At 40.6% G+C, this 22,573-nt stretch overlaps 1 protein-coding gene across 2 annotated transcripts in view; it reads right to left on the bottom strand.

Moving 5' to 3' along the window:
- MAP3K15 (mitogen-activated protein kinase kinase kinase 15) overlaps nucleotides 1-22,573 on the bottom strand; it is a 272,744-nt gene that overhangs the window by 37,290 nt on the left and 212,881 nt on the right. For both annotated transcript variants that reach the window (XM_075335432.1, XM_075335433.1), the window contains 4 exons: nucleotides 20,365-20,492; nucleotides 17,614-17,744; nucleotides 10,907-11,012; nucleotides 3,985-4,142 (listed from right to left, as the gene is read on the bottom strand). In XM_075335432.1, the coding sequence (XP_075191547.1) occupies nucleotides 3,985-4,142; nucleotides 10,907-11,012; nucleotides 17,614-17,744; nucleotides 20,365-20,492 (523 nt within the window). The remainder of the gene's footprint in view (nucleotides 1-3,984; nucleotides 4,143-10,906; nucleotides 11,013-17,613; nucleotides 17,745-20,364; nucleotides 20,493-22,573) is intronic.

The following is a 22,573-nucleotide window of genomic DNA, read 5'->3' as shown; positions in this document are numbered from 1 at the left end:
AATCGTCTTTTATAAGACCTGATCAGGCCGGCACAGGTCTCTGGAGTTATCTTGGCCCACTCCTCCATGCAGATCTTCTCCAAGTTATCTAGGTTCTTTGGGTGTCTCATGTGGACTTTAATCTTGAGCTCCTTCCATAAGTTTTCAATTGGGTTAAGGTCAGGAGACTGACTAGGCCACTGCAACACCTTGATTTTTTCCCTCTTGAACCAGGCCTTGGTTTTCTTGGCTGTGTGCTTTGGGTCGTTGTATTGTTGGAAGATGAAATGACGACCCATCTTAAGATCCTTGATGGAGGAGCGGAGGTTATTGGCCAAAATCTCCAGGTAGGCCGTGCTATCTATCTTCCCATGGATGCGGACCAGATGGCCAGGCCCCTTGGCTGAGAAACAGCCCCACAGCATGATGCTCCCACCACCTTGCTTGACTGTAGGGATGGTATTCTTGGGGTCGTATGCAGTGCCATACAGTCTCCAAACGTCACATGTGTGGTTGGCACCAAAGATCTCGATCTTGGTCTCATCAGACCAGAGAACCTTGAACCAGTCTGTCTCAGAGTCCTCCAAGTGATCATGAGCAAACTGTAGACTGGAACGGAGACCATTGCGGTGGAGTACGTTACTTATGGTATTGACTGAAACCAATGTCCCCACTGCCATGAGATCTTCCCGGAGCTCCTTCCTTGTTGTCCTTGGGTTAGCCTTGACTCTTCGGACAAGCCTGGCCCCGGCACGGGTGGAAACTTTCAAAGGCTGTCCAGGCCGTGGAAGGCTAACAGTAGTTCCATAAGCCTTCCACTTCCGGATGATGCTCCCAACAGTGGAGACAGGTAGGCTCAACTCCTTGGAAAGGGTTTTGTACCCCTTGCCAGCCTTGTGACCCTCCACGATCTTGTCTCTGATGGCTTTGGAATGCTCCTTTGTCTTTCCCATGTTGACCAAGTATGAGTGCTGTTCACAAGTTTGGGGAAGGTCTTAATTAGTCAGAAAAGGCTGGAAAAAGAGATAATTAATCCAAACATGTGAAGCTCATTGTTCTTTGTGCCTGAAACACTTCTTAATACTTTAGGGGAACCAAACAGAATTCTGGTGGTTTGAGGGGTTGAATAATAAATGACCCTCTGAATAAACTTTTCACAATTTAAAAAAAAAAAAAAAGAAATAACATTCTTTTTTGCTGCAGTGCATTTCACACTTCCAGGCTGATCTACAGTCCAAATGTCACAATGCCAAGTTAATTCTGAATGTGTAAACCTGCTAAATCTGCAGGGGGTTGAATACTACTTGTAGGCACTGTATATATATATATATATATATATATATATATATATATATATATATATATATATTTTTTTTTTTATTTATTTATTTTTTTTTTTACACTTATCATATCTTTCTACAGGATACAGTCAGGCCCATAAATGTAGGCCTTATAAACTAGGGTTTCTGATCCTGTGTGGGGCACTTAAATAGTGATGGGAAGCCCGCCTAGTCTAAAGGGTACTTTAAACGCTGTGATCTCGCTAGCGAGATCGCAAGCGATCGTCCCCGCCCCCCATCGGTTGTGCGACACAGGCAAATCGCAGCCCGTGGCGCACAACCTTGTTAGTCCCCGTCACACGGACTTACCTGCCCTGCGACGTCGCTCTGGCCGGCGAACCGCCTCCTTTCTAAGGGGGCGGTTCGTGCGGCATCACAGCGACGTCACACGGCAGGCGTCCAATAGAAGCGGAGGGGCGGAGATTAGCGGGACGTAACATCCCGCCCACCTCCTTCCTTCCGCATTGCCGGCGGAGGCAGGTAAGGAGATGTTCGTCGCTCCTGCAGTGTCACACATAGTGATGCCGCAGGAATGACGAACAACATCGTACCTGCAGCAGAAGCGATATTAAGGAAATGAGCGACGTGTCAACGAGCCACGATTTTTCACGTTTTTGTGCTCGTTGATCGTCGCTCATTGGTGTTACACGCTGCGATGTCGGTAACAACGCCGGATGTGCGTCACTGACGACGTGACCCTGACGATATATCGGTACCGATATCGCAGCATGTAAAGTACCCTTAATAGTATGGGTGTCATCAGTAGGATGTAAGCCAGACACTGTACACCTACATGTGTGAACGGCGCCTTAAACAAGCCATTTGTGTGCAATTCTAATACTAAGCAATCACCCCCTCCATGGAGTGTCAGTGTGTGAGTGGTTGCTCCATCAGTGTTTTGCACCTCTGGCCTCCATCTTTATTAAGGGGTTTTGCTTCATCCTGTGAGTGTATTTCATTATGTGGCCTGGGCAGGTAAACACTGTTGCCCTTTCTTGCTGTGAATTTTTCTGTGAAAATTGAATTGCTCTTTTTGTGGTTTAGCCAGAACAATAAGGAGGTACTTAGCTGGCGTCCTGGAAATCTTGCCCATGTGCGTGGCTCATTTTGGCAGCGGCACTGCCTCTAAAGCCGGGTGTACGCATTCCGGCTTCAGAGAGATGCACTGCGCATGATCGGGAGAACAGCTTCTGCACCTCCGATCATGCACAGTGCGCCTACACAGCCCAATCAGGTGAGCAAAATCCCTCACTGCCTCAGTGGTTGTAATTAGGTTAAAATATTATTGCGCTTTTGTTTTTTCCAGTTCCTTTCTCGCCTTAATATACTTATATCTATGAATCTCTTTAGTCTTAATTTATAATTTTATATTCATATACAGTATCGAGCAAAAGTTTGGACACACCTTCTCATTCAAAGAGTTTTCTTTATTTTCATGACTCTAAAAATTGTAGATTCACATTGAAGACATCAAAACTATGAATTAAAACATGTGGAATGAAATACTTAAAAAAGTGTGAAACAACTGAAAACATGTCTAATATTCAAGGATCTTCAAAGTAGCCAAATTTTGCTTTAATTACTGCTTTGCACACTCTTGGCATTCTCTTGATGAGGTTCAAGAGGTAGTCACCGGAAATGGTCTTCCAACAGTCTTGAAGGGGTTCCCAGAAATGCTTAGCACTTGTAGGCCCTTTTGCCTTCACTCTGCGGTCCAGCTCACCCCAAACAATCTCGATTGGGTTCAGGTCTCGTGACTGTGGAGGCCAGGTCATCAGGCGTAGCACCCCATCACTCTCCTTTTTAGTCAAATAGCCCTTACACAGTCTGGAGTTGTGTTTGGGGTCATTTTCCTGTTGAAAAATAAATGATGGTCCAACTAAACGCAAACCGGATGGAATAGCATGCCGCTGCAAGATGCTGTGGTAGCCATGCTGGTTCAGTATGCCTTCAATTTTGAATAAATCCCCAACAGTGTCACCAGCAAAGCACCACCACACCATCACACCTCCTCCTCTATGCTTCACCGTGGGAACCAGACATGTAGCGTCCATCCGTTCACCTTTTGTACAAAGACACGGTGGATGGATCCAAAGATCTCAAATTGGACTCATCAGACCAAAGCACAGATTTCCATTGGTCTAATGTCCATTCCTTGTGTTCTTTAGCCCAAACAAGTCTCTTCTGCTTGTTGCCTGTCCTTAGCAGTGGTTTCCTAGCAGCTATTTTACCATGAAGGCCTGCTGCACAAAGTCTCCTCTTAATAGTTATTCTAGAGATGAGAAGGTGTGTCCAAACTTTTTGTCTGTACTGTACAGTTTTTTTCTAGCTGAAAAATTGATGTCAAAACATGTTTCAAAACAGTTTTGTGGAGCACCTTTTTCTATATAGAGCATTTCTGTTTCAGCAAATTCAGTAGTCAGATTTAGAGCATATTTACTAGCAGAAACACTCCAATAATTGATATAGAGCTTATTCAAAGAGAAATGTAAGTACTTTTTCATGTGGATTTCAGAGCAGAATCTGGCCACAATTAAAGTCAGATAACTAGGTGTAAAAATACCTGAAAAAGTAAAAGTGATCCTCAATGGAATGAAATAACACTAACGTGAAAAGATCCTTACTGAGAAATCTTAAAAAATAAATCCTGACATATAATATGTACCTTAAACATGGCAGCTTGTGGTTCCCCAAGCTCATGAAATGGAGGCCTTCCTGTTGCCATTTCAATAATTGTACATCCAAGAGACCAGATATCAGCAGGAGCACCATATCCTCTAGGTCCTTTGTCAATGATCTCCGGAGCCATATATTGTAATGTGCCTGAGATACAAAAATTACATTTAGGAAAAAGGTTCAGCAATCAGTAACATATAATCATTAGTGACAGCCTTCTTCTGCAGTTATTCCCTCTTTACTATTGGGCAGGAGCAGTAATGGGGTCATATCACGGAACCTAGAAACCATAAAAGCTTTTGAGTACATAAAACTAGTTAGAAAACTTCCAAATACACAGCGCCATTAATAAGATTAGGGATTCAGTCCAAGTCACAAATCGGTTTACTGGAAAAAGTCTACACATTCCCAAGTCGTCACTAAGACATACGGGTCGGTCCTAGTCACTTAGGAGTCGTATTCTGCTTCAAGTAACATTCTGTCAGAAATGACAGGGAATAATATTTTAATCAATCACTAAATATTAAGGACCCAAATCTACACTGTGCTCAATATCCCTCCAAGGACAACATCCGCAAGCGGTTTGTATGTTCTCCCCGTGCTTGTGTGGGTTTCCTCCGGGTTCTTCGGTTTCCTCTCACACTTCAAAGACATACAGATAGGGAATTTAGATTGGGAGCCCCAATGGGGACAGTGTTCCTGATGTATGTAAAGCGCTGCGGAATATGTTAGCACTATATAAAAATAAAGATTTATTTTTAATTTAATTAAGATTGATTTCCCCTAAGCTTTGTACTGACCTACAAAATAACCCTGTTGGGTACTTCTCACCTCCCTTAAATATGTCTGGAGCTGTGTGGCATTAATCATCTGGTTCCAAAGGACATTGTTCACAGTCATCGGTGTGGAATGTGGCCCAAGGCTGTCCACTTCTCTGCCTTTCTGTGATTCTTCCAGTCTTTTTGTATCTCTGGTGCAACATGCTGATGACACTCTAAGCTCAGTGGCCACTTCTGAGGGCTGCTTCTCACTTGCGAGTTTCTCGCAGTAGAGCAATGCAAGAAAAACTCGCATTTAAATCGGACACATGTTAGTCAATGATTCAGCTCTCATCTGCGATTTTTTTCTCAGTCCAAATCGGACCGAGAAAAAAATCGCAGCATGCTGCTTTTTTGCGAGTTTCTCGCACCATTTGTCCCAATGATTTCCTATGGAAGGGGATTAAAAGTAGCATCACACACGCGCACCACCGTTCACATTTGCGAGTGTGGCAGTAACTTTGCTCATTAGATGAATGTGACAGCACATTCCCATAGGTTAATTAAATGACACATGTGTAATAGCTTTTATCTAATTAAGATGTTGCATGAAACTAGCATCGCAATCGCAACACACACGCGAGCAAAAAGCATCGCACTTGCGTTGCACTCGCACCTAACGTGAACTAAAATCAGCCGAGTATTTTTCAGCCCAGTCGGACCGATTTTACTCGCATAGATGTGTTTCCACCCTGACTGAGAGCACCCTGCTTGAAGTCGCACAATGATGATCAATTGTTAGGTGTAGTCTTGGTCTCATGATGTCAAAATGTGAACAGTATGATGAAGAGGACTGTTTAAATACCAATTCTAATTGTTCAAATACCAATTCTAATTGAACCTCAAAATGTATTGGGTGTTTCATTGATCAAACACCTGTTGCGAATTGATCAAGAAGGGAGAGCTAAATTAAAGCATGCACATAAGCAGATTTTAATTGCTAAATCAGTAGATTATATATTTTACACTTGCACCATTTAGTGCCTTTCATGTGCCTTTCAACCAAAAATGAAAACCGGCTTGGGGTCCCACAAAGTTCCGTTGTAGTCCACGTTCCCCGAATGTTGCTCCATCGACTGTGAACAGCAGTAAAGTACAGCTACACACAGGCATCGGGTAGTGACGACAACTTTCATCAATCATCCCTATTTTTTTACAAATCACTAGAAAACAATGGAGGAGGCACAAGCCAGGTACTTAGTAAGGGTATGTGCAATGTCTGTCAGATGGTGGCAAAGCTCTCCAAGACTAAAGCAGGCTTTACACACAGAGACATTGCTAGCGATGTCGCTGGTGAAAGCACCCGCCCCCGTCGGTTGTGCGTCACGGGCAAATCGCTGCCCGTGGCGCACAACATCGCTAACACCTGTGACACTGATTTAGCTGCCTAGCGACGTCGCTGTGGCCGGCGAACCGCCTCCTTTCTAAGGGGGTGGTTTGTGCGGCGTCACAGCGGCGTCACTAAGCGACCGCCCAATAGAAGCAGAGGGGCGGAGATGAGCGGGCCGAACATCCCGCCCACCTTCTTCCTTCCTCACTGCGGGCGGCCGCATGTACGGTGATGTTCCTCATTCCTGTGGTGTCACACATAGCGATGTGTGCTGCCACAGGAACGACGAACAACCTGCATCCTGTAACAGCAACGATAATTGGGATTAGAACGACGTGTCAACGATCAACGATATGGTGAGGATTTTTGATTGTTAACGGTCGTTCCTGCGTTTCACATGCAACAATGTCGCTAAAGAGTCCGGATGTGCGTCACGAATTCCGTGACCCCAACGACATCTCGTTAGCGATGTCGCTGCGTGTAAAGCAGCCTTATGACGCTTCAGGAAAACTTTGGCAGCGTTTTTACTGAAGAATCTTCATTGGTGTTTTCTGTGATCATGCTACATCTTTTAATCGCTTCCCAGCTTTCAAAGCCTTAAGAGGTTAAAAGAAGTGACAGAAGATGGAATATATATACTACTTTCATTTTTACATTGCTGTACATTATGCTAATTCTTTGTATGCCTTTTTTAGTGGGGGGTTTTAAGAAGGTTCCAGGCAGAATCCACCTGAAACAGACATTGTGTGCTTCTACTGATTAGGTGCAGATTCCGCTTCTTAATCCTTATCAAAATGACTTGCACACATACTATATTTTACCTAACTTATTATTTTGTTTCTCATTTACATTTGTTTTTTTTTAATTTCAATTGCATCTAAGATAATTCATGCAAACAGTTTCCAGACTGAAAGGTATTCCCAGTTCGATTCAGGGAGCAGATACTAATTTTCACTGAAGAGACTCAACTCAAATTGGAGACTTATTTTCAAGGCAATGCTTTTTGGGAAAAAAAAATATGCCAATAAGTCAAGCCAGAGACCCATCTGTAGACATCACTGTTTCAGGATTGTTGCCTCTCATTTGTGCAAAGCAGGATACTATTTGGCTGAATGAGTGAAATGCCTTAGCTGGTATGAGCCATTTTACATATTTTTTCCCATGGGGCATTGCCTTGAAAACAAGTCTCGATACAAAGTTGGGTCCTTTCAATGATTGCCAGTCTAAGGCATCTCATTCATGGTTTGGATGGTACGAGCCATGTTACATATCCCTTATTAGATGAAAATATTCAGCTGCAAAAAATATGAATCAAAATCATCACATCTTTACAAATTGTGTAAGGCCACCCTTGAATTGTGTTACAAATCTATAAAGGAAAATTCAAAATGTAGCAATCTAATTTTTGGCTCATTTTTGGCTATCAGATACAGTACATTAGTTTTATGCATGCAATTAATTTAGGATTCTAACTTCCTTTTTTTAGTACATTTTGCAATTACATTTTAAAGCATCAGCAACATTTCTGTCCATGAAAACATACTGACAACAGATTAGGGTCTTTTCAGAAATTGTTTTCAAAGTCAACTTCATGACTTGTCATACCTACATCCAGTAAGAACTGACACTTTCTAAACAATTTCGCTTTTCCTTTAGGTGGATCCTGTGACATGATCAGAGTGGCAACCCCCTTTGCTTGTCCCCTTGTATGTTGGTGTCATCTTTGGTACATCATTGGAGCGAGATAGCAGCTCTGTGTTACAGCTCCTGGATGTACAGTGGTGCTGTCCATGCGATGAGAGAGACAAAGATATGGCAGGGTCCTCCGGGGGCTGCCATTCAAATGCAGCAATCATGGGGTAGATTGCGCTGATAACATTTGTAATATATCTTTTTATTTTCATGTGTATTATTGATTTATGAAATAAAAATTAAAACGAAGGTTTCTCTTTAAGGGATGCGCTGTCTTTGTAGGAAAGTTAGCTCACTAAAAGATGCAATCTGCTGACAAACCTCAAATATCAGCCAAATGCTAAGCATATTTACACAGGGCAAGTCAGTAAAGGGTTAAAATAGCAGCGCAGTTGTTCGTTAAGGCTATGTGCGCACTAGGCCGTTTTACCCGCGGATTTGCTGCGGAAATTTTTTGAGAAATGTCTGCAATCTTTGTGCAGACATTTCCCAGCAAATCCTATGAGAAACAAAAATAGCTGTGCGCACGCTGCGGATTTTTCTCAAGAAATTTCCTTGAGAAGATTTTCTTGAGAACATTACTTGAGAAAATTAGCATGTCTATTCTTTTCCGCAGGTACCTGCGGATTTCTGCAGTATAGCCTGCAAAATCCGCAGGGAATAACCTGCGGGAAAATCGCGGCAAATTCGCGGCTTATCTTAGCATATCTTATCATGCGGATTTACCGCGGATTTGGTGCGGATTTTTTCCGGAGGTCCGGAAATCTTCCACTCCCAGAAGTTTCTCAAGAAATTTTCTTGAGAAACTTCACATTTCTAGTGCGCACAAAACATTAGACCAAGGGTGTACAACCTGAAGCCACTTGTGGCCCTCAATGTCTTGTTTGACATCTCCATTATTGGGACTTGGTTCTGTTAAGTCCTACCGAGAAGAAGACATGTCTGTGCATTACTGGGGCTTTCTCCATCACAGTTTATGAGGGGAGTAAGACACTTGGCTGTTCACATAACTCTCATATACTACAGTGGGGAAAGCTGAGCAGTCGTGTGACTATCTTCCCACACGTGTCAGTAAGTCAATGAGCAAGAGACTCATTCTTCAGATAGACAAAAGTTAAAAAAATGAGACCCCTACCTACCAGGTATTCATACCATCCAACTGGAATACCACAAAATATTAGGCCACGTTCACACATTTAGTATCTGGTCAGTATTTTACTTCAGTATTTGCAAGACAAAACCATGAGTGGGTGAAAACTGCAGACGTAGAGCCCGTGTTTCTATTATACTTTTCCCCTGACTGTTCCACTCCTGATTTTGGCTTACAAAAACTGAGGTAAAATACTGACTAAATTCTGAATGTGTGAACGTGGGCTTAAAGGGAATCTGTCAGCAGGTTTTTGTTCTGAAATCTCAAGACCGTATACAGTAGGAGTTAATTCAGGGCTGCCTGTTTTGTCACTGTCCAATCTGTTGTTCATTTGTTCGGACTATCAATTGAAGGCGGATCCCGGCACAAAACGTCCAAAAAATAGTCCGAAGTATGGATAAAACTTCACATTTATTCAGAAGAATAAAAGCAGTATAAAATAAGCTCCTCCGATCAACGTGTTTCAGACGCGATCGTCCTTAGTCATGATCATGGAGGGATACAACTTGAAAGCATTTAAATAGTGCATAGCAAAAGGAAGTGACGACATTTGGATTAATTATGCAAAAATACATACAAAAAAATGACACTTTTTTTTAGAAATATTGAAAAAATACATCCATTGATAAAAAAACAATAGATCTGTCCTTTCATTTAATCCTGAAGGAAAAGATGTATTAATTTGGAAAATAAGTAAAGCTTCCTGATAATGAAGTAAGCGAATTCTGTCTCCACCTCTTCTATTATCATGAACTTTTTTAGAGAATGGACCTCAGGGTGGTTTGTATTACCCTGGTGTACTAGTCTGACATGTTGGGAAACACTAGAGGGAGTACGGGTGGAAATGTGTTTGGCATCATACAGATGCTCTGCGATTCTGGTGTGTAACGCACGACTTGTGCATCCAATATATTGGAGCTGACAGGTTCTGCAAGTAATAGCATAAACAACAAAATCGTCTCCACAATTAAGAAATTGCTCATTGGTATAAACCTTATTAGTACTGATAGCTGCAATAGTTTTTTTATTTGACATATAGGGACACAATCCACAGGTTTTACTTCCACAACGATAAGAACCTGTAGTGGAAAGCCAACCACGATATGCAGAATTTTTAGAACTATTTTTGGTATAATCTGTAGGGGAAATAGCCGCTCCTAAAGTAGAACCCCGTTTAGAATCAAAGTTCACCCCAGGACTAAGTATTTTTCTAGTAATCTCATCTGAAAATATAACTGGTAGATATTTTTTGACTATTTTTATAATCTGTTGATAATTGATACTATAATTAGTAGAAAAAGGTGGGACTACTATGTCTCGTCCACGGCAGTCCATCATGCCCCCTCCTGTGATTCACACCTCAATGTCAATGTACAATCTCTATTGAGAGCCTGGGGTGGGCAGGCGCAGCTCTCTGGACTCGACTACATGGCTAAATGTAAATATTTTGATTGTGTCAGAAAGGCTGCACCCAGTAATCTAAGTGATACATTATTAGATTCAGAATCTCTTTGCCTACATCGTGCTTTTCTCAGATGAGGTAGCAAAAACCTGCTGACAGATTTGCTTTAATATGACTCTTTGACATGGCACAATGTAAAAATGTGTCCACAAATAATAGATATGCATGGTTTCAACACATAGTTGCTTTTAGTTAATATTCCGTGCCATGCAGACACTGTACAGCATTGGTTTCCAATCTGCAAATAATGTAAGAATACAACTCGTAGTGCACTGACAGACTGCACCGCCTTACAGATAATGGGCAGGTGTGAAAAGACACAAGCTAAGACATCAAAGAAGATCGTATATTAAGAATAATATTATGATAGCCAATGGCAGCAAATAGTTAATGGCGTTGGCCCAACAGTAATTAACATTAATCTTGGTAACCACGGAAACATAATAACCAAGGTATTACCAGTGAATGTCTCAGTGCACGGGTTCACTCCAGCAAGTCGCTTTGATGTCCCAAAATCTGATATCTTCACCACTCCACTGTATGTGTTGACTAAGACATTGTCACCCTAGATAAAAGACACAATTATTACAGGAAAATGAATGTCATTACTGCACCGAGGGCACAAATAATGCGCTTCTACCAGCTATGCTGTAGAAATAAGGCATGACGGCTCCACAAATGTACTTGAGTCTAAAGCTGGCATTAAGGATTTCAGATGCAGATCTGTTATTTATACCAACATCTGCAGGAGTTTGTATGTTCTCCCTGTGTTTGCGTGGGTTTCCTCCGGCTTCTCCGGTTTCCTCCCACACTCCAAAGGCATACAGATAGGGACTCTAGATTGTGAGCCCCAATGAGGGCAGTGTGTCCAATGTATGTAAAGCGCTGCGGAATATGTTAGCACTATATAAAAATAAAGATTTATTTGTTTTATTATTTTTTTTTATTTAGCACAAACAACTTTTCAGTGTTTATTAAATAACTGAAAACTTTATAATACCTGCTATTGTGTCATTGGTCGGCATTTTGCACCCTCCCTCCGGTCACAAAACGTTGCCGATAGTTAGCACAAAATGGTCTAAAACGGACTGTCCTTTGACACCGTTTCGGTTCAGTTTTCTTCCAGGAGGTGAAACTTTGGTGCTGAAATCTGGCGCAGACATTCCAGCACCAAATCTGCACCACTTGGAAGAAAATTGCACCGAGACGACGTCAAACCATTTTTGTGCATTTTTTTTGCCAAGAGATGCAGATTTGGTGCTGAAAGTTTTACACCATATTCCTGTACCCAATCTACACCTCTTGTCAGAAAAAAATCGCATCACAACCGCACCATATCGTGGGACTTTTTGCAGATTACGTTGGACTTCCAGGGGTGTTTTTGGGATTAACAAAGTGGTGAAAGTGTGGGTTTTTTTGTCTTTTATTTCAAATAAAGGATTTTTTGGGTGTCTGTGTTTATTTCTTTTCACTTACAAATTAGTAATGGGGGGGGTCTCAGACACCTCCCATTGCTAATCTAGAGCTTAGTGGCAGCTGTGAGCTATTAACCCCTTATTACCCCAACTGCCCCCACACCAGAGCTATCGGGAAGAGCCAGGTAAAGTGCCGGGATCGTTGCATGTAATGGATGTGGCAATCTTGGGCAGCTGCAGGATGCTCTTTTAAGGCTGGAAGGGCCCAATAAGCATATGTCTCCCCAGCCTGAGAATACCAGCACCCAGCTGGTCAGGCTTTATCTTTGCTGGGTATCAAAATTGGGGGGAAAGGAACGCCGTTTTTTTTAAATCATTTACTTATTTAAATAATTTAAAAAAAAAGCTGCATGTGGTTCCTTTTATTTAGATACATAGCCAAGATAAGTGAACGGCTGGGGGCTGCAGCCTGAAGTCGTATACTTTATCTGTGCTCGTATCAATACAGGTGGACCCTACGCCATTTGTTTAATTCATTTATTTTTCACCAGTATAAGGAGATAGACAGCGTTTGTGATTCCAACCAATCACAGATGCTGTCTCAGAGGGTGGGGCATGGTCCAATGGAAGCCAATCAGACACTGGTGGAAGGGGAAAGCAGTGAATATGGATAAGGGATAATTATCGGACTAGGAAGTAGCGCTGCAGCCGCAGGCGGACTCGGTAAGTATGTACTGCTTTAACCCTTTTTTATTTTCTTTCTTTTACAGCCCCCCTTACACCATTTCACAACACATCAATTTTGCCTCCCATTAAATTGAATGGGTTCGGCTAGGATTGACGATTGGATCGTCAGGACACTGAATCTGAACTCAACTATGCTCCAAGATGAATCTGCTGGATAGATGCACAAATGGAAATATGTTGCAGGAGAGACAGCGGTAAGTATGCAAGAAATTATTAGAAGGGTAATGAAAAACGATGAGGTATTGTTTTCATGTTGTTGTGCTCTGCAGTGAGTGGGCACAACTCCACTGTGTGCAGTGAGAAAAGAAAAAAAGGTTAGCTTCAAGCAACTATAGTTTATTTGAGGGAATTGTCCAACTCTACCTCCAATCAGGTGGAAACAAAGAAAAAAGGATCAAAGTAAATGGGGATGCCATGATGTGAGGGAGCTTGGATCACAGAGGTAGGAGATTGGATACTGAATATATGTCCAATAAAGTTACTGCTCCCTTTCCTCTGTGAACCAAGCCTCCTCACATCGTGAGTCCTTTAGCTTCCTTTGCACCATGCTGCAAGCAGAGACAGATTTGCTTTTGCATCAACAGAATAGCAGAGTGATACTCAAGCAACAGAGCAAACATTACAGCAAAGAGCTTGTAAGTGCTGCCCTGCTTACATATGAGACCAGCTAACACTGATAGACTTTAGCAGTGGTCAGTAACCTAGGCAACCAACTGTACACAATGGAATTACAAATCTTTGAAAATAAAAAGGATTTTTAATAAGAGGCAAATCGCAAAGTTTCTTGTTTTCATCTGCACTTTGCAATTTTAATCATTTATGATGATAACACCCCTTAAATGTCTTTCTGAACATCGGATCCTAAATAACAAGTACATAATCAATTACAGAACAGAAAGGTGCATGCTTGGCTGTTTTCTATCAGCAAGTTGCATTTACTTAAAGGGAACCTGTTAGGTGCAATATCCGCCCAGAACCACGAGCAGTTCTGGGTACATATTATTCAATGTTTTGGGGGGTCATGGGTTTCATATCATAGCATTTCTGTATGCAAGGTGTCGATTTGTATTGAATTGATGATGCCCTGCAACTTTGTAATTCACTTTTTTTCTCTATCTCGTTCCGTTTTCGAGATAAAAATGCTAACGCCGTTGTTTTCCACCAGGTGGCGCTATAGGTGGTTTCATTGCGTAGCGCATGGCTACTTTACTGTACCTAGACACCACTTCTATTCCTATAGCTGCCGCCGTTCTCAAGTTAATGGCAGTGGACAGGATATGGGTGGACACACTGTATACAGGGATGGTTAGGCAGGGATTAGCAATATGCACCCAGAACGTCTCGTAGTTCTGGGTGCATATTACACATGACAGGTTCACTTTAATATGCAGTTCAAAACCACATTGGAATAAATTCTGCTAGATGTGGCAAGAGGCCCCACTCTTACATGATGTAGAACTTTCTGCCATCTGAAAACTAACACAGACATATTAATATTTTTTCCATGTATCATGTTATGATATTGTGCACCCCATTAAAAGTAACTGTGCCTCTATAATTTTCAGTACATTTCAGAGTAATGAATCGCTAAATATATATCCTACAAGAAGAGATCAAACAGAAGTTTCAATTGTGCTTTTTCTAGCCTGGACAAGTCACAACTTACTTTCTTTAATGCATGCAAACAATGTGTGGAATTTAGCATGTTTTCTCCACAAGTTATGTTCATAGGAACCATTGCTTACATGTGGGATATGTGACACTGATAAATCTATGATCAGAAAATATTGCAATGCACACAGATTTCCACCGTAGTTTATCCATCGGCCAAAGCTGAAGCCTTTTTCCACTTTGCTGGTTTACATTCAAAACTATAAACAGTAAAGACTGGAATTTGTCAGGCGTGGATCTCCTAACTCCGCTCAGATCTCTTCTGAAGTGTATTAGGCTAGTTTCACACTTGCGTTGGACGGGATCCGTAGCATTGCGTTGTGTGACGCATGCAACGGATGCGTTGCATATAGTGGCACAATGCATGCTACAGATCGTACAAAATAACGCAATCCATTGTAGTTTTTTTCCTTGACTTTACACATCAGAGCATGCGCAGTTGTGTAAAGACAGCTGCGTTAACGGAATTCGTCAAATGACGCAATCTAACGAAATCCGCCACCATAGGTGTCCATTATAAAAACAACGGACGCCTAACGGATTCCTGCAGGTTGCGTTTTTTTGACACTCCGCCAAGCGCAGAAAAACGTTACATGCTGCGTTCCATCCGCCCGACGCAGTATCAAAATAACGACGCTGCGTCGTCCAGCGGATGCAACGCAGACACTTGCGTTACAGTGCGTCGTCCATACAACTCTATGGAGAATAGCGCAGTCCGTTAACGGACTGCGCTATTCTCCATAGTGACGGAATGCGCTGAACGCAAGTGTGAAACTAGCCTTACTGTTCATGCTTTTCTACATCTCATATAAAGTTTTTATAGTTTTTGGGATAAATAGTTCACGTGCCAAATTGTTGTAATCAATCCTTTGCCATCTATTTTTCTAAAACTGAATTAGCATCATTTTTTCATTTAAATGGTTTTTATTGATTTTCAAATGTTGTGTAGGGTATGAACTGGAAACATATGGGGACACAGAAGGAAAAATTAAGGCCCCGTCACACACAACGAGATCGCTAACGAGATCGTTGCTGCGTCACCATTTTCGTGACGCAGCAGCGATCTCGTTATGTGTGACACCTACCAGCGATCAGGCCCCGGCTGTGAGATCTCTAGTCCTTGCTGAATGGTTGGGACCATTTTCTTCAAAGGCGAAGTCCTGGTGGGCAGGACGCACCGCTGTGTTTGACTCCTACCAATGACTTCCTAACACAGTCCCAACGCCCGCCGAAATCGTTATACAGGTCGCTGAACGTTACTGCGTCGTTGGTAAGATCTGACTGTGTGACATCTCACCAGTGACCTCCCAGCGACTTACCAGCGATCCTTATCAGGTCACATCATTTTCAGGATCGCTAGTAAGTCGTTAAATGTGACGAGGGCTTTAGAGATGGTGATTACATGGGGTAAACGGAGAGGGGGGGATAAATCAACAAAGTAAGTTACATGGAAAGATCAGAACTTTTTCCTTTTGTTAACAGTTTGTTAATCTGAGTATTTTTACAATTATCATATATACATCATAGCTTGATATAAAATGGCATAAAGAAAGCTTAGTCCTAGTCAATAAAGTCATTAATATACAAGTTGTGTGTGAAGGTTTTGATCCAAGGAAGTTATTTTTGGTTGTATTTTTCATAGTCCTTCTCTCTTAGAGCCAAATTCTATTCAAATGTATTGTGGAGGGAAACTCTCTCCACTAGGTCCTCTATTTTTGGGGAGAACACCTGTTTCCATCTTGACGCTATAAGATGTTTTATGGTTTGTAAAATATGGCAGATGATATGTCTAAATTTGTTTGGAATGTCTTCAAGACCTATTGAGAGCAAAATATGCTGGGGAGGTAAGCACCATGGCTATATCAGGAGAATTATACTACACCTCTAATTGGAGGTATTTGTTATTATTATTTTTTTTTTACATCTACTACATATTGGGATATGATCTTGGAGATAGGAATACCCCTTTAATGAAAATCATTAGAGAATTTTCACTGGGGATGTACTGTATACTTCTTCCCCATGTATGATTTTATAGGATATACCAACACAAACTAGCAAGCATTTCTGAAGCGTAAATTAAATGATACATTATTTTATAAATATTTTAAAAACACAAATCTGAAAATTGAGAAGTGCATTTGTTTTCAGCCTCTTGTAGTCTGATACCTCTAAATAAAATCCTGAGTGGTCAATTGCCTCCACAAGTCACCTAATTACTAAATTGAGTAACTGAATCCACCTGTGTGTAATTTATTCTCAGTATAACTACAGATGTTCTGTGAAAGCCTCAGAGGTTTGTTTGAGAACATTAGGGATCAAATACATCATGAAAATCAAGGAACACACCAGACAGGTCACTGATAAAGTTGTGTAGAAAAGTAAAGCAAGGTTAGGTTCTAAAAAAAGAAGCCCAATCTCTGAAAATCTCACGGAGCACGGTTCAATTCATCATCCAAAAATGGAAGTAGTATGGCACAACTGCAAATCTACCAAGACATGGCCGAAAGAAAGGAAAGGACAGAAAACTATCAGCAAGAGGACAGAGACAAAACAGGCTGTGGTCCAACACAGAAGGAAACCGACCACACAACCAGAGGTCATTGAATCGAGCCCCAGAACCGAGCCATGACAGCTTTTTTCCCGCAGGGACAGAGAAGTTGGACACAGTTAATAGGAAGATGGATGGAGCTAAATAAAGAGCAATCCTGGAGGAAAACTTGTTAGAGTCTGCATAAGAGTTGAGACTGGGGCGTAGGTTCACCTTCCAGCAGGACAACAACCCTAAACATACTTCCAGACCTACAATCGAATAATTTGAACAAAGCATATTCATGTGTATGAATAAAGTAGTCAAAGCACAGACCTAAATTTCAGTGAGAAATTCAACCTCTAGATTGTGCATAGCTGATACATACCACCCCCAAAAAGGCTTGAGGCAGTAATTACAGTGAAAGGTGGTCCTACAAAGAATTGACCCAGAGGGACTGAATACAAATGCACATCAGAATTTTCAGAATTACATATATTTAGGAAATCATGTATTCAATTCCTTTACACTTCTGAAATACTTGGTACTTTGTGTTGGTTCATCACAATAAATTCCAAAAAAATGTATTTAAGTTAGTGGGAGTAACGTGAAAAATGTGGAAACGTTCATTGGGTTTTTTGAAGGCATTACAAACCAGCAATATTACCAACAATGCCTATGTTGATAACATTAATTTATATCATTATTACAATATAATCAGTCATGTACTGTATCTGAAAAGAATCATTTATAGTTACAGTAGTGTCATTTGCTATATATAATGTAATAGACATTTAATTTACCTTTATATCTCTGTGTACTATTTGATTTTCATGAAGATACTTCAATCCTTCCAAGATCTGTTTAGTGTAAAATTTAATGGTTGGTTCCTTCATAGGACCCCATTTAGACCTCAAAAGAACTGAAAGACTACCTGTTTATAAGAAGAGATCGTAATGAAAGTTACTTAGTTATTTTTTAAATTACAATTAAAATTTCCCCAGTTTTCATACAAAAATGTTACAATCTTTAAAGGTAAGATTATATGTTCGGATTATAGACTGCTATACATCACTATCATCATTTTTTTTTTATATTGTCCCAATTCATCTCTAAAATAAAATAAAAAAATAAAGCAATTGAAAATAGTCTTGATTGATTTTTATTTGTCTATAGCTGCTGTGCAGAACTGTATCTCCAACATAACAGACTACAAAATCTGATTCCATTTAAAGAGAACCTTTCACCAAATTTTTCATTTTGAATTGGACCCACAATGGCTGCAGAGCAGAATAAAAGGTTTTTTATTTTCTTTTAACTTTGCCTCTCTCGTGCAGAAATATCAATCAAAGTCGTTTGCATCTAATGAGTTTAAAAAAAAATGTTAAGTCCAAGTGAGTGTTATCAGATAGTTTTCACTGGGGACATGCACTTCTTCACCCTGTATGATGTTGACGAATAAGGCAGCAACACTCAAAAGGAAAGAAGATCATAGCTCCATGTAGCTTACAGCAGAATGTTTTGGTGTGAGATGTACACAGCTCTAATCTATTGGTACACCCTCCTACATGAGTTAGTAAGGAAGGAGGGGCAGAGCAGCTGAGTATAGCAATGTCACATTATAAACCCTTCTTTTTTAAATCAGATACTGTACTTTTTAGTAAAGATTTTCCAAATACATACAACAAAACCCCCCCAAAAATATGATCCCGTAAAATTCATATAAACAATACAAAAAGTATGCCCCCCCGGAACACAAGACCTAGAAGTAACTCCTCCAATGCACAGTGATAATACAGTAAATTTAGTCCAAATGTAGCTCAATATGGGACCAAATGGAAATCATCATTCAACAAAAGTCCATTCATTTACAAAGTCCACAAAGCCTGGAAAAAAAAAGGTTAACTATGACTACACAAAAAGATTTTTCAACAGTAGTATGTTCAGTGATGAACCAGGGGTATTAATCCATGGACCCCAGATGTTTCCAATCTTTTTAGTTGCACTTTTTTTTTATATGCACCTTTTTCTAAACAAATAAGCCCATTGACTCTGTTCGGAAATTCACCTATTGATGGGGGGAGTAGGTTGTATCCAGTGGGAAGCAATAGGTCTTCTACCAGTACAGATATTCGGCGGGGAGGGGATAGTTGTATCCAGTGGGAAGCAATAGGTTTTCTACCAGTACAGAGTATTCTGGATACAGCAATTACTATAAGATCCTTTTCAGAGAGATCCGGAATAATAACCAGTACGCATAATTTGGGTTGGGGATTCATTGCTATACCATAGATCCTAGACATCATTCCAAAATGGGCCTATCATACTGCATTCCACACTTATATCTGCTGTGGTCAAGCTACTTTTAATCACTCTGCAGTGAGATCAGAGCAGGGAGTCATTACGTCTCACACAGGCATAACCTGTCTGTTCTAGGCTATTCCTGTGTTAGATGTAATGCAGCCTGCTTGGAACACACTACAGAGCCAATACAAGTTGAGCACAACAGAGGTAAATGTGAACTTAACACATTTCTGACAGGCAAGGTGAGGGAAGGGGCAGTACAGCAGAGCTGATCCGGCTGAAACGAGGAGAAATTATAAAAGGAGGTGCAATGTGACACAGCTAAACTCAGCTGTGCTGCCCCTTCCCCAGAAAGTTGAAAGTCATCTATGCTTTCTAATCATGCTGGATGTTAGACCAGGGAATCAGAGCCTTAACATTACATCTCACACACTGAGAAATCTGATCTAAGCTATGGTGAGGACGTGTTCCTCTTTTCTCTGAGTGTTGCTCACTGCTTCTGATTGGTCAGTGTCATACAAGGAGAAGTATATGACCCCAGTGAAATCTCTGATAACAACAGACTGGACTTAAAAAAAAAAAGTTAACTCATTAATTTATAAATGCATTGATTGCTTTAGTGAGACAAAGTTAAAAAAAAAAAATCAAAAGGAAAAAAAGTTTTATTTTGCTCTGCAGCCACTATTACATAGTGTGTCCAGTTCAGCATGCAATATGTGGTGAAAGGTCCTCCCCAAAAGTACAGGACAGATGAAAGATAGTATAATGGCAAGATCGGACTACACAAAAGAGATAGAGACACGATATGCTGCAAATATTATTATTATTAATACTATTATTATTATTATATTTGTTAAATGGTTTTTGGATTTCATTTTAGTTCCACTGGACTAATAAATAACTGGTAGAGAGGATGGATGTAGTCTTTAAAATGAAGAGTTCATACACATGACTTACTGAGCTGGTTATAAGTTAGCAGCAGCGATTTTATAAAATCCATCATTATATGCCTACTCTGTCTTTAGTATAAAAACATTTCACAATATGGATAATGTAACCAATGCGCTATACTAGGGGTCTGCAACCTGCTGTGATACTACAACCCCACCTGTCAGAGCATGATGGGAATAGTAGTTTCACAACAGTTTGGAGTGCTGCTGATCACTCTTCCCTATCATTTCCTTTACTCTTTGAATATAGTCCAACTTGCTTAATATGCTATTTAGGCCTTGGGTGTTAAGTGCAAATACCTCCTGGAACTTGTTCCATAAAGATCTTGATGTATCCATCTTCTGAAACGGAGCCAAGGTACTGAACTATGTTACGATGCTTAAGATATTTATGGAGTGCAATTTCTTCATGAAGTGGTTGAGAATATCTAGAAAATGGTAATATGGTAACATTATTAAAAAGGTGTAATAAATAATATTACTTCCAGTCAACTTCCTGATACACCAATGTGCCTATTAGTTAATTATACCATCGGGTCACATTTTTCTGACCATAGTGAACACCATCTGTCACGATACATAATGGGATGTCCCACATCCAGAGATGAATAACCGATCCTATCATTAAACAAGCAAACTCTCAATACCAGAAAAATTAAACATATATAGTTTGATTAAAGGGGTTTTCCACTACTAGGACAACCCCTTCTGATACTATATTTCCCCCAGGTAAAATAAAAGCTATACTAACCTGTCATACCAGCGCCCGACCAGCAATGACCGGGATTGCGATGCCAGGGCTGACGTGGGGTTGTGACATCACACAAGCCCCACGTCCAGTAACCACCGGCTTCCCTCTCCCCACCTTCGGGCCACACCAACAATCAACAGGAATTGAGTGCAGCGGCTGCGCTCACATCCTATTGGTTAAACTTGTTTAGTCTAAAGGCGGAGAGAAGGAAGCCGGCGCTGAATGGACAGGAGGCTTGCGTGACGTCACAACCCAACGTGAGCCCTGGGACAGCGATATCGGTCACCACTGGAATAGCGTTGGTACGGGAGGGGAGAAGTCTTTATTATTTTACCTGGGGGAAACATGGAATCAGAAGGGCTTGCCTTAGTAGTGGACAACCCCTTTAATTCTGAACGATGATAAAATACAAATGCATACTGTATCAAATAATAAAGAGGGCAACAGACAAGTAACCTTAGCGTTCTTATGTCCTGTGTGTGCGATGGTGGCTTGGAACATGTAATACATTATTACGAGGGCTTTTCTGGAGTCATGTGCTCCCTCACATGTTTTGATGACAGGAAAAGTTATGGTAATTGTTTATTACATTTTACATGCCACATATAATTTGCTAAGAGATCCTCAGGAATAGAAAAAAAAAATATCTGAAGGAAATGACATTATACATTTATAATTACTTTTAATTAGTAAATCAAAATCATTTTGTCTATAGAGATAATCATTATAGAAATAAAACGGTCACCATCTTGTTAAAACCTCTTTTTGAATATTATCAGAAGTGCCTGTGTTCATGTACAGTAAAAAGCTCCACTGTTATGATCTGAAGATATCTATACCCTGTACTGTTGTTAAGAAAGATGGGGGGAAAATTGTATGAACAGTTTTTTCTGATCTCAGCACTCCTGGAATTTCCAGTATAAGATCTAAAAAACAGGGTGGACAGCAGTGTGAGCAGCCTCTTCTTACATAAACATCTCTGGTATCTCCAGTATTAGATCAGATAGGGAGGACAACAGTGTGAGCAGCCTCTTCTTACTAAAGCACCTCTGATATCCCCAGTATTAGATCAGAAATACATGGTGGAGAGAAGTGTGAGCAGCCTCTTCTTACTTCAGCATCCCTTATATCCCCAGTATTAGATCAGAAAGACAGGGTAGCAGCAGCCTAATCAGCCCCTTCTTTCTCCAGTACCTCTTGTATTTCCAGTAATTGATCAGAATATGCACAGCAGTGCATCTCCCTACAGACTGGGAGAGAGGGGGAGCGTAACTTCTACTACACATGCTCATAGACACCTGTCCTAACATTCAATCATTAAAGATAGCTGCCATTTTAATTTTAAAGTGATAACACTGTACAAAAGACTATTGCAATTTGTTACCTAAATGTTAATATTAATTTATTAATAATGATATTTACTTTAGTTATTTATGTTGGGCTATTCGCAGAGAATCCCTTTAAATAAAGTCTCTCGCTGACATGATGCACACTCCAGATTAGGATTGAGCTGAAGCACGAGTCTGGCCTGGAGCCATCATCCTGTAGGGAGGCGCTATAGTGGTGTTTCTTTATTACTTGATACAATATTCATTTTCAGTTTAATGTTGATAAAGTATCTTAAAAAGAATCATTGTTAAAGTTTGGACATGCAGGCACTTGTCGCTATGTACATAAGTGGCGTTTTACTATATTTACCACGTTTGTTATATGTGTACCATTAAGGGCTTATCTAATTCTTGCCATTCAAAGCATCAC

Source organism: Anomaloglossus baeobatrachus, chromosome 2 (genome assembly GCF_048569485.1).
Source record: "Anomaloglossus baeobatrachus isolate aAnoBae1 chromosome 2, aAnoBae1.hap1, whole genome shotgun sequence".
NCBI lineage: Eukaryota > Metazoa > Chordata > Amphibia > Anura > Aromobatidae > Anomaloglossus > Anomaloglossus baeobatrachus.
This window is presented reverse-complemented; position numbering and strand designations above follow the sequence as displayed.